We start from the raw sequence: 13633 nt of genomic DNA, 5'->3' as shown, positions 1-13633 counted from the left end.
TGTTCAAAGAAGATAAAAACCATAGGCACATGCATTATTTTGTAAAATAAGTCCCATACGAAGTCTTGTAAGATTTTTGAGAAAGTCCCATGGGAGGGCCTGAGCCACTGTTTCTGGAGAGAAAAATGCTACTAAGCTTGAATAGAAACAGGTTAGAGAGAGAGGGATGAAGCAGGGAGAAGAAAGAAGGTAAAGCAGGAAGGAGAGCAGGGAGGAGAGGATAGAGCGCTACTAAGCTTGAATAGAAAGAGGTTAGAGAGAGAGAGAGAGACATGAAGCAAGGAGGAAAAAGAAGGTAAAACAGGAAAGAGACTAGGGAAGAGCGTGAGGCGCGAGCGCGTACGGTTTTAAGAGAAACATGACCCAAAAGATTCGAGTCGGACTTAAATATTTTATTGTTCGTGATTTTGGGGTAAAGGGATATCTTGATTAGAAATTTTTATAATGTTATCATAACGTTTTTTATATTTTATTTTAATTTTTTTTTTTGTTATTTTAAAATGTTGTAATTTTGGATACATCCAAACTGGCACTCAAGTGTTGGAAAACCTTTACATCCATCATCTTTGCTTGAATATTATGGTCGTAAAAAAATATTAGAATTTCAAGCTCTAAAAATAGAATATATTATAATAAATTATTTATATCATCTATTTCGACCTAAAAATAAATGACCTATATCTGCAAGATCTGCATATTGTTTGAGTTTTAAATTTTATTGTTTGTGTTGAAAATTGATTTTAGAGCCCTCATTGATATTTGGATTGTTTGAGGTGAAGCTTTATTTATTTTCCATAAAGCCTAGGCTTTATAGAAACTTCATCCTAAAAAGAAAGTTTCCTTTTTTAAAAAAAAACAAATTGTTAAGACAAAAGTTGATATTCTCTTGTATTGATTTGTGATCCTATGAGGACGTTTTTCCCCGTAAATTTCCTACTTTGAATGGACCCAATATCAAAATGACCAAATCTTGCCAGAAGCAACCATAAGCCAATAATGTTTTACCATACCTAAATTTTTTTTGGGATTGTATACTAGAAAACTATTCATCCTTGTTATAAAGAGATCACGATTAGTTCTAGTCCTCAAAGGCATATTAGGTTCATGTGAAAATATTTTTTGAGAAATATATTTTCCAAAAAAATATCTTTATATAAAAAAGCCCCTCATATGGTTAGGTATGAGAATCAATTGGTGTGAAAATATTATGAGATCTAACACAAACGTGCCCTAAATGTCTAATTGGCTAGCTTGTAACGTATCATAAAGTTTGAGAATATTTTTTTTTTTGTTAATTTTGAGTTTAATCATAACATTTAATGCTCCCAATTTAAAATTTGACAGACAAAAATTGATATGACTTCATTGTACGAAAAGTAAATAGTCTCTTTATAAGTTTTTTCCAATTCCTTTGGCTATGATGATCTCATTGTTTCTAGAGCATAAAAAACATTGGGCTCTCATGAGTCACAGTTATCTAATGCTCAATAAAATTCACCAAAAGAATCCCGTTCTACTCAACTGTCTGAATGAAACTGATTATAGGGTTGGCACTGACTTGGACCCAAACCCGAATTCAAAAATATCTTATGGGATCCAAACCCGGAATTGATCATGTACATAGGATCCAGATCCAGATCCAAATAATGTGGTACCTAGATACGGACCCGATCTATACAGTTAAATATATTTCATAAATTAAACATATTTTTTATATAAATATATATAATTATTTAAATTATAACTATAAATGACTATTTAATATTATTTAAACATCATAACTATTTAGGAGGTCAGGTCCAGGTCGGGGTCTACATGGACCTGGACTTAGACCCAAACAATGGTAGGGTTCCAAGATTTAAACCCAGACCCGACCTACCGGATCAAAATTTTGTACCCATACCCCGACTTTGGTTGGGTCTACCCATTGGGCCTCGGGTAGGGTCCGTGTCCATTGCCACCTCTAAAAATGACGGGAGCAATTGTTTTGTGGTCATGTGGGACCGGATTCTATGTCTAGCCTCACAGTAAAAACACCACCTTCATATGATCTTGGATTCAACTTTTGATAAATTCCAAGAGAAGAACTCAAAATTTTGATACCTTAAACCTCGATAATCTTTGAACTAGAATTAGTTTGGAGGATTACTTTAGGGACCCGGTTTCTATGCTGCCAGCCCGCATATTGTAGAAATGCGGGCTTGGCAATAAATATATTTTTTAAGTATATTTTGATTCTAATTTTTAGAGAAGATATAATCTTTAACAATGGAGATCATACTTATGAAAAAAAAATATATTGAAAACTAAAAATAATAATTATAATACAAAAACATTTGAATCGTTAGTTACACTTGTTTTTAGATGGATCACCTACTTGCATCCATCTTTAATATGGATGTTTTATACCTCTGGACCGCATATTGTAGAAATGCGGTCCAGCCCGCATGAAACAATTTTCCTTACTTTAACTCCAAATAATTTTTCTTAATAGATTGATTTTAGAAATAAATAATGATGATTGGGAGTTTTGGGGTCAAGATATGCTTCTAACAGGCTGCCAGGCCAAATCTACAGATTTGTTGTGTAGGACCAGCAAATATTTTTTCCAATGGGGCATAAGAGTTTTGCATTACCCTCAGCTGTCCCAGCATGCCATCCAATGATGTGCTAAATGAATATAATTTGGGGTAAATCTCACTATGTATGAAATAAGTATAGCTACCTATATAATGCTAAACAATGAAAAATCCATTCAGCAATACCTTTCTTCTTGATGAGGTTATTGGAATTTAAGTAGATGCTTTAGAAATGTGGAACACAAGTATAGAATCTCTAGTTCACTCATTCCTCTTACTCTTCATAGGGGTACACAAAAATAAAAGGGTACATGAAAGAGCAATAATACATAAACCGCATAATAAGAAAACCCATTCCACATTCCTTTGTTTGCGCAGAGAATGAATTAGATGATATTTAAATATAGTACATAAATACAGAATATCCAGTTCCATCCCCCATCCTCTTTAATGGAAATTGCGCAATATAAATTGAAAGAAAAATATTCTTGGATGAAATAATAGAAAAGAAACAATAATACATATTACACTGCCGCGTTATGAGTCAATATTGGAAATTGGGCCTCTGAACCAGTGTCGAGCGCTTAAGATCCATGAGGAAACAGTGAGGATTAAGAGACCACCAACTGCTGCTGGTGTGTAATTGAGTGTATCTTTAGTTACGGGGTAGGCAACCGGTAGAGAGAAGAGCACAGTTATTGTGGCAACCCAAAGAACGGCCACCCAACCTACTAACAAGCTATATCGGCCAAGGTTGAAGGGGCCTCGAACAAATGACTTGCGAGCTAGTGTTACTCTTAACAAGATTGGGAATGCATATGCTATGTATAGTCCAACGGTTGCGATCGAGACCATTGCTTGAAATGCAACCAGGCTGTCAAGGGACTGTGGAGAGAGAGAGAGAGAGATGCATCATTCGTTCATTAATACAAAGTAAGAATCAAGCAACATAGGAAACTCCACTGAATTCATAGCTCTCTCTGTCTCACCCACACCCACACACACACTCGCACATACACACATAAAAACAGCAGCTTTGATCGTTAATTCTAAGGCAAGACTTAAAACAAGATGAACTGATATGAACACTGTTTGACAATGTGGGCTTTGGTTAGTGGTGTGACACTTAGTTTGCATGAGGGAGGTTAAAGGTTTAAAACTTTGAAGCTTGTTCTCATGTAAACCAAGCCAACCAAAACAAACGGTGATCAAGAAATTCAATCAGCGTAAAAGTTAAACGAGCTACAAAATGAACTTCTTGGATATCAAGAAAGTATGCCTTGTTATTTGGATAAATATAACAAAAATAGCCATCGAAAAACAATCAATTAAGGCCTGCCAAACTCCATGTTCATATTTCAAAAAGCATGGGGATAAAGAGGGCCATTTAGAGGTTAATTCACCCTGTTTCATCTTTCTTGGCCTACAAGGGGATTCCCCATAATCTCATGAACAACAATCTTAGGTAAACTAAGCATAAGAATGACCTCAACAAGGACAGGGATTTCCCATATTTCATGATAAGAAATGAGACTTAGTAGGGTTTGATTGTTTAGATGCACTCTCAGGATGTCACAGTTACTTCTGCCGCAAATCCTTCTTTAATAAATATCATGAGTGGGTGTATTAGAGACAGAAATTTGGCAGGTTCAAGATTCATAAAAATATGATTTTTCTTTAATGACAATCAAATTTTAGTTTTTTTCCCTTATCAACATCCAGTTCAATCCTCCAGGACAGCCACTGAGACCAACCTGCCATACTTCATGAACTGTGTTAGTTGATATTGTTCACTCAGAGGCTTCATACTTATTCTCGCTTTTGATTTTTTATTCTCTTTATTATTTCACTTATCTGGATTCCCAATAGGAAGAAATTTTCAAGTCATAAGAACATATTTTCCGAGCCAATCGAGGTAATCAATGGCGATGCTCATTTTGCAAGCCTATTGATTATGGGTTGTCCTAATTGTTGTCCAAGGATGGATTAAGCAGTTGCCATTCACTGCTTCTGGCTGCTTAACCCTGCTCCCCAGTTCTTCCGTAAAGAACTTCCCTCATCCCTTAGTGGACCCCTCCCTTAGCCACCAAAAGGAAAAAAAAAAAAGAATCCCTATAATTACTATAAAAAAAGCTCAAAAATCATAACCACAATAAGGGAAATGATTCACAAAGCCTGCTCATTACATGATCCTGCTTATTGCACTGCATTCTAAAACATAGGGGGAATGCTTTGAGATGCAATGCGCCATCTTGAATTACCACAGGGGTCAAAATACATTCCCCCCACGCTTCATGTAAAACTTTATTAGTCTAACTCATTGAACAGTAGAAAATGTCTCATATTTAGAGCATTTCATAAAGATCATGGCTTGCAATAGGGAATATTAAAGGTAGAGATCTTATCCAAATATGTCACAGAAACAAGAACTACTAAAAATAGAGGAGCAGCAGAAAACATAAAGAAAGAACAATAGGAGAGCCACAGAACTCAGGGCCTATATTCATTCACATGCCATTGCTTTGAAAAATTCAGCTAACTGGAGTTAATTGACTGCCACTTAGAAATTACAAATTTCAACTAGAAAGTATGAATCACGAGAATGAATAGCAGTAAAGAAATACTTATGCTTTCACTAACATGTTCAGTCACAGACAAAAGTAACTGCATATCAGGAAATGTTTTAATTCAGACAAAGGCTTTGGTGTGTTGCTTTCTTTGTTAGACCAATAATGATAATAATAAGATGATGACAATAACATCAATATAAGTAACAAAACATGATTTACAAGGAAAGTGCATTAAGAAGCAGAGGAAATACAATGGCTTACCGGTAGTGCCATGCAAAATGACATTACTACAGAAAGCCAAACTGCATTTATGGGAACATCTTGCTTGTTCACTTTATGCCACAATGAAGAAAATGGCATAGCCCCATCTCTTGAAAATGCATATGCCATCCTGAAAATAGACAAAAAAAAAAAACAGAAGATCAAATCCACAATTAGGAAGCATATTGACATTTCAAATGAGTAAAATAAGAAAAATTCTTAAAGAAAATGTAGTTTCAGACTGTCAACTTTCGCTTGAGCACTAGAATAGACATATACGCATTCAAATAAATGTAAAGATACAGGAAAATATACAATTAGACCATTTATTTTTGGCACAAGGAGGTTACAATCACTATTGACCGTTAGATGTGAAATCGGGTGGCTGGGGGTGTGTAATTAGTTGGGCACAAAACTCAATAAAACATTTCTCGAACTGCATGACACAATCCTAGCTGTCAGGTTTCACATGCGATGGCTAAGGGTGATTGTGACCTCCTCGTACTAAAAAAAGTGTTCTAGTATACAATCCCATAGAAAAATGACATGTGTGTGTGTGTGAGAGAGAGAGAGAGAGAGAGAGAGAGAGAGAGAGAGAGATGGTACCTTGAGTTGCTTGTCACTGAACTCATACCACAGAAAAATATGGCAACAGCTACAACACCCAAGCAAATGATCCCCCCTGTTCCAGACCCAAATCTTTCCTTGAAGGCTAAATAAAATACCTCAGCAATAGCATAACCACCAGCATGATTTTCAGCATTCAAAAGCGATGGAATATCGGTTACTGCAAATGTTATACCAAGTAGGTAAGCCCATCCTACAATAATGGATATACCAATGGCACTTATTATTCCTTTAGGCCCATTCTTGTCAGCATTTTTTGTCTCCTCAGTCTGAAGTACAAAAGGAAAAGGCATAAGTTATCTTCACTCATATCACAAAGTACTCGGTCCCTGACCGAGGCGAGTAACTCGGTTGAGTCAGAGTAGACTCGGCCAAGTTATGTACACCCCAAATAAAGTCTAAAAAAGTAAGAAGAAGGTAAAAGCACCAAAAAATAGTTAAAAATAAGAAAAACAGAGTTAATATAAATCATTAGAAGACTAAAGAGGACGGAATAATCTATAAAGATGGATTATTGAAAAAATTGATTTATGATATATACGTATAAATTGAGATGATTTAAAAAATTATTTCTAACCTATATATTGGTGTTTAATTTCTTTTTTTATTTTTCAACTTATTTTTATGTTTCTTAGGAGGTTTTTGGTACCTCGAGAGTTGGGCATCCAACTTGCCACCAACTCGTCTCCGGTGAGGCCGAGTTGCTCGGCTGAGTCCGAGTGGACTCGGCCGAGTCCAAAAATGCTGCATAAAATGATGAGCATGGGAAACAATTTAGAATGAGAAAAACCAAAATTTTACAGCACTGGGAAAAGGATACTGGGAAATCCAAAGTTTGTCAAGTAAAAGCGAAAAAGAAAGGACTTGGCACAACCATCTTTTTCCATTGTTATATGTGAAAAAAATGGAAAAGAATAAAAAACATGATGAATAACCAAGAGCAGTGCTGAAAAAATCGACTCGGCCAAGGTACTCGGGACCTGGCCAAGGCGAGTTAATTGGGCGAGTACGAGTAACTCGCCCAAGTCTAGCTCTTTTTTTTAAAAGAAAATTAAGAAAAATAATAGTTATATATAATATAAGTTCCTTTTTTATCACCAAAATAAAGAATAGCGTGCTGGTTAGTGCGCCTGGAAGAGGTCTCGAGCTAGATTCTTGGTGGGTGCTTTTTTTGTTTTTGGACAAACAACAAAAAACGATGATGGTCAAACGACAAAAAAAGGTGACGGTCGGGTAAAATATGGTGAAGGGCAAGATTCGAACCCTGAATGGGGTAAAGTATAATCCTTAGCGCTAACAGTAAACGATTCCCAACTATCTGATATGACTTTGTAGTAATATTATAGTTAAAGTTCAAAAATATGGTGTACAACTAACTCGCCTCGCCCATGGGCCGAGGCTGAGTTACTCGGCTGAGTCTGAGTTGCCTCGGCCGAGTTTTAAAACTATGACCAAGAGATAGTATACCCCAAATATGCTACGGAGCCCAGGGACCAGCCCCCAGTCTGCGATACGTTGTACCAGGGCATAGCGCTTTATAAGCACACGTCCCCGTGACACATGTAGCGCCGGACACTGTGTATAGCGAGCAGGCCTGGACGGTGCAGAGGGTGAGAGGGAAAAAAAAAAAAAAAAAAAAAAACGAGATAGTATACCATAATCCAATGGACTGTGGATGACCAAATTCCACCATTACCACTCTCCAATTAAACGATTCAATGAGAGTGAAACCCACAAAGCAGGACAAGAACCCCATGGTAGGTGCTACTATTGCACCATCACCGCCCATCATTTCATTGGAGAATGGTGATGGGATGATGATAGGACCCATCATGGATATGGTTTTCCAATTTCCACCAGATTATTGTGTACTTTTCATCAAATAAACTGAAACTCTTATTTTTCTGAAGTAGAATTCATTTTGGGCAATTGAGAAAGAATAAAAGAGAACATCAATTACCATATGTGCTGATGCATCATAACCTGTCAGACTATACTGACTCATTAAGAGGCCCAAGACAAATATATAAGGCCTGCTTTGAATTCCAGCACTATTTTCAGAGTTGAAGTGTGTGAAAACAAACTCTATACTGGCCCTCTTGGTAGCCACAAATGGTATTAGAATCATAAGAACGAAAACACCTGCAAAAAATGTCTGCGATTAGCTGAGAGAAAACGGGGATGCCAATAGATCATGAACTGGGGAAATGGGATAATCTAACCTATATCCCTTGCTGATAAATGTTAGAAATTGTGTACCTGCAAAATTTGATCATAGGACTCGTTCTATAATATTTGGCACCATTAGGGTAAAATAGTCTATTCTACGGACACGCACATCTCCCATAGTGTTCATCCCTTAATTACAGAATACCAGGTGCATCGGTAAAATGACTATTTAATCATTATTATTTCCAATGTGCCATGGGGTTACAAGCTTAGTTCATTCTTTAGGAAATATAGCACGAATCCGAACAAATGGGGATCTATAATTCTTACCTAAGACAAACAGGGATCTATAGTTCTTACCTAAGACATTCCATGCAGCTGCAATCTGCCCGAATAGTGATAACCAAGAGATAGGAAGACAATTCAAAAGTGCATGCAATAGTAGAAATCCACCATGGAAACCTATGACTACATATTTGGAAGCTTGATATCCACCACCATTGGCTCCTCCAGTGCTAAGAAGAATAATCACTTGAACCAATTGTGCAAGAGAAAAATCTACACTTGTAGTGACCGCCCACTGCAAACATATAAGCCATCTAAATTGCTTTGCCAAATACTAGGTAGAAGAATATGGAATAAGAAAACTTGACATACCTGACCAACAATATTGAACCTGCAGGATACCATGTGAAACACAAACTTTCAGCACTCAGGCATGGGAAATCAGATACAAAATCAATTTCCATCAACCAAACAAGAAACTAATAAATACTTGTAGACGAAATCAGATACAAAATCAATTTCCATCAACCAAACAAGAAACTAATAAATACTTGTAGACGAACTTTACAGCCATTAAACATTTATATCACAATATGTTTGCACCATGTATGTGTTTAACAAGTATCATCATCGTAATCATCGTCGTCAAAGCTTTTTCCCAACTAATTGGGATTGGCTACAAGAATCGTGGTCCAGCATTCTGCTCTATTAAGGGTCATACCCTCAGTGAGATCATAAATCCCCATATCTTTTCTCACTACTTCTAACCATGTCCTTTTCGGCCTACCCCTTGCCTTTTTGAAACTTTCACTTGAACTAACCCACACCTCCTAACAAGTTCAAAACTGGGTTTGTGCCACACATTGCTAGCCCACCTAAGTCTACTCTCTCTCATCTTATCACCTATTGGTGCCACACCTAAATTTTTCCAAATGTATTCATTTCGAATTGTATCCTTTCTTGTCTTGCCACTGATCTATCTCAACATCCTCACCTCTGCTACACTCATTCTGTGGGTATATTGTTTTTTGACCACCCAGCATTCCACCAAGAGAGTAAAGCTGGTCTTATAACTGTACTATAGAACTTGCCCTTCAACTTCATTGGTATGCGGCGATCACATAAAATTCCGGTTGCACATCTCCACTTCGCCCACTTAGCTCTAATTTTATGTGCGACATCTTTCCCAATTTCTTCATTTTCTTAGACTATCAACCCAAGATATAAAACGTGCGCTCTTTTTGGTATTTCTTGGGGAAAATGTTGTCCACAGAGATGTCAAGAGCTGGCAAAAGAATGCCTTTTCATTTTTCCTAAATCACATGTCCAAATTAAAAGATAGAAGCTGTCGAACTTTCTATATTAATGGTCACTTAAAAGAAGCATCCCTAGGTAGTCCCTCTAATATGGCCTTTCTCTAAGGGATCTTTCAAGTCAACATGCTTATAAAGTCTTAATAATGCATTTTCACATTTATATAATTTTAGGCTGACATCATCTTCCAAATGTGTTTCCATCATACTGAGAAAACCCCAGATTGAGTTTACTAGGGTTTGACTGTTGCTATGACCTACTTGGTCACCAAACCACCCCTTTGAGACTTTGTAAGCCATATTTCACTCACACATAAGGTTTATTTAGGAATTCTTTTATTATGTTTTGAATCCATAGGCTCTCCACATCATTTCTCTACCACTGCAGATATTTGTTAGAGTAGTTTTAGGATTACCAACCTCCTATAATGGTTTCCTCTAGATTGTTTTGTACATTGTGAATAACAGCTACACTGGTACATCTCTGAAAATATCAAACTGTGGACAAAGTATTTCTCTATGTTTAGAGATTTCTTGAACTTAGGTTTTTGTATCATTCTGTTAAGATTATTCAAAAGATTGGTTTATACGGAAAATATGGCTTATTTTGTGGTTTGATGGTTTCACAATCATTAATGACTATAAGCAAAAATTCACAAATGTAAATGATAGATTGATTTATGCAGCCTAGGACACTGCATACATACCTGAGATTGCAAGGTTTCCCATAAGAAATATATTTTCTCATTTTATATTTCATCATTTTGGATAAAAATATAATCAATGGAAACATATTACGTGATATACATGTACCTCCATTTTTAAACTTCCAAGTCATAGAGCAGAATTTACTTTGTATATGCCAGAAAATCATTACTTCTCTTAGTTAGCAGTTATACTTCTATACAATGAGTATTTTGAAATTGCGTGATTTGGTTCAAGTAGAAGACTCTAAAAGCGCAAGGGGAAGGCACAAAAGGACATGGATGGAAGTAATAAGAAGAGATATGGTGACTTATGGTCAGACTGAGGGTATGGCCTAGATAGAGAAGAATAGCATAATAGGATTCATCTCCAAATTCTTAGGATAAGATGCGGATGATGATGATGAAGTATTTTGATATTAACTCCAACATATACGGTTGTTAGTGAAATTCTCTCATGCATGAGGTATGGCTGTCACAAGTCAAAGAAAGCTAATAGATCAATCTATATTAAGACTGCAAAAATATATGGAGCAGTGAAATAATGATGGAAGTGAAAAACAAGTAATAGCCCACCAAACTAGCAATAAAAAACTATAGAGTGAAACTAATGATACTTTAGGAGAAACACATGAAAGACTAGGACTCCATATTATATACTTGACATCAGAAGCTAGGCTCCTCACTTTATGAATTTCAGTGATATGAAGTTCTCAGTTTCATGGGAGGGAGACAAACTTAAGATAGATGTTGATTCAAGCGTTAAAAGTGGTATGAAAATGTGGAGTTCCGATTGTCAACTCTACCCTTGAAACTGAAATAGACAAATCGAAGTGGAACAACTTCTGAAGTACTGAAATTTCCATGCACACTATTTGTAGAGTATTAGAACTCCCAGAAAGTGAAGAGAAGAAAGGAAACGCAAACTGAATACCATTTTGGGGATAACTCACTCCAGCCAATTTATTCTTAGGCTAGAAAATAGATAAAATGATAAGCTCAAGTACATCAGAGGAAGGTGAAAAGCAATAGTTCCTTAGGAGAAGAAAAAATTGAAAATAAAATAAAATAAATAAAGACCATAGAAGTCAGACAATGAAATAAATAGCAGAGCATGACCCAAAAAGAAAAATAAGAAAAAAGAATATATACTAGCAGGTTTTGTACTGGGTCTACGCCACACATGACTAGCTCACTTAAGTCTATTATCTCTCATCTTATCACCTATTGGTGCCACACCTAAAGTTTTCCAAATGTATTCATTTTGAATTCTATCCTTTTTTGTGTTGCCACTCATCAATCTCAACATCCTCATCTCTGTTACACTCATTCTATGGGTATATTTGTTTTTGACTGCCAAACACAAATTTATTTACATAAGGGGTGAAATATTTAAGTAATTAGCACAAAACAACCATAAACATCTTCAGTTTACAAAGAGTTGCCCTGTAAGGAACCTGAATATGAAACATAGGAACACTAATCATATGTGGATAACATAATTATATGAGGCATGGCATGGAGAAGCGACATTAGAACCACCATTTAGTTTCAACTAGGACCCAAAAGTCCTAGTCTCTAAAAATCAGATAAGAAAGCAAGGCCACCGTGAAGCAAATCGTACCAGTATACTTGAAATCTAGAAACTAAAATGGGTGGCGTCATGAACCAGAGTTTCAGATGAAGAAATGGTTCATCTTAATACAAGCCTCACAACTTACAAGTGTGTTTGCATCTAAAAACTTGATCAAATTCACAATTCTCTTAAATTGAACTCAATACCCTCAAAACCAATTCAAATATCATGTTTTGATGAAAAGAATACGCTTCAACAGAACAAGAGGTTATAAATATTACATGTGGGTATTGATAGGGATCCATAAGCTAAAGTTGGGAGTTGGGACTTGAGACATAAACAGAGAAATGGAAAATTCATCTAAAATATAAAATGCTCCACAAAATCTGCTAAAAATAATCTTCGTTAGGAAATTGAAACTGCCCAATATGAGAAAATGCAAAACAAATAAAAAGAAGAAAGTGAAAAATTACCAGCCAGTGATCCATGAAGCAAAGGGGGCCCAGTCTTTACCAGAGAGCCTAGCACTCCAGTAATAAAGGCCACCAGAGGTTGGGTAAGAAGAGCAAATTTCAGCCATGGACAAACCAACCAACATGGAGAAAAAACCAGCAATCAACCACCCATAAGTTGTAGCAACAGGGCCACCAAAAGTGAGCCCTGTGTTGTAGAGAGTGGTAACTCCAGTAAGAATCGATATAATCGAAAACGAAAAAGCAAAATTGGAGATCACCCTGCAAACCCAACAAAGCAAAAGCCCCAAAACAAAGAAAATAATTTCAAATTCAATATGAAAGTAAAACAAAAATTGTTCTAAAAATACAAAAAAAATTGAAAGAATTCTAGAGAGAGAGGGGGTGAATACGAGAGGTCGCGCTTCAACTCCTGCTTGTATCCGAGCTCATGGAGGCGGGCATGGCCTGAGTCCTGAGCACCAGTCTCCAAAGAACCATTCTCCTCATTCTTCCAAGCCATCTTCAACACTATGGAAGAAGCTTAAAATTCTATTGCATCAAAAGCACCCACAGAATTGAGACACACGCTCTCTTTAGACAGGTGATATAACAACTTTTATAAATTATTGTAGATTACTCTCTAGCAAGTATCTAGAGAGAGAGAGAGAGAGAGAGAGAGAGGTGATGCCCCACTTGTTCTGCAAATTATGACTGAACAGGCAGCCTAAAGAGCATGTGTCCTGGGCAATTAGAATACACCATTAGAGTCGCCAAAGCTCATATTCAATGCGTTTCTTACGGAGTATTTGAGATTTTTTTGGGAGTTTGAAGCTCAAACTTTTTTTATCTCTGGTTCCTCATCATTTGCTGGTCAACAGTTAGAAATTTATTCAGAGAAGAACATATTAAGTATCAATCAATTGATAAGAAATTTCTTCATAGAAAGAAATTAAATGCCAAAGCAATAAATCGGAAGAAATTCAAATCCCTGGGATCTCGCGTTTCGCATTCCAGATTCGAGGGATTACAGTAGTGCGTTTTGACTGAGGACACAAAGTCGGTCCACGTTTCAATGGTGGGATTGGAAGTTTTGG

At 36.4% G+C, this 13633-nt stretch overlaps 1 protein-coding gene across 1 annotated transcript; it reads right to left on the bottom strand.

The window, feature by feature from the left end:
- Positions 1-2944: 2944 nt before the first annotated feature.
- On the bottom strand, positions 2945-13171 carry BAT1 (bidirectional amino acid transporter 1). Its single transcript, XM_006842605.4, has 8 exons — positions 12950-13171; positions 12558-12818; positions 8864-8882; positions 8567-8786; positions 7998-8179; positions 6017-6306; positions 5411-5540; positions 2945-3464 (listed from the first exon to the last, which is right to left on the bottom strand). The coding sequence occupies exons 1-8, from the start codon at positions 13057-13059 to the stop codon at positions 3117-3119; spliced, it is 1560 nt and encodes a 519-aa protein (XP_006842668.1). The 5' UTR covers positions 13060-13171; the 3' UTR covers positions 2945-3116.
- Positions 13172-13633: the final 462 nt, after the last annotated feature.

This window comes from Amborella trichopoda, chromosome 13, assembly GCF_054954075.1.
Source record: "Amborella trichopoda isolate Santa Cruz 75 chromosome 13, AtrichopodaSantaCruz75HAP2 v2.0, whole genome shotgun sequence".
In the NCBI taxonomy this organism is placed as follows: domain Eukaryota; kingdom Viridiplantae; phylum Streptophyta; class Magnoliopsida; order Amborellales; family Amborellaceae; genus Amborella; species Amborella trichopoda.
This window is presented reverse-complemented; position numbering and strand designations above follow the sequence as displayed.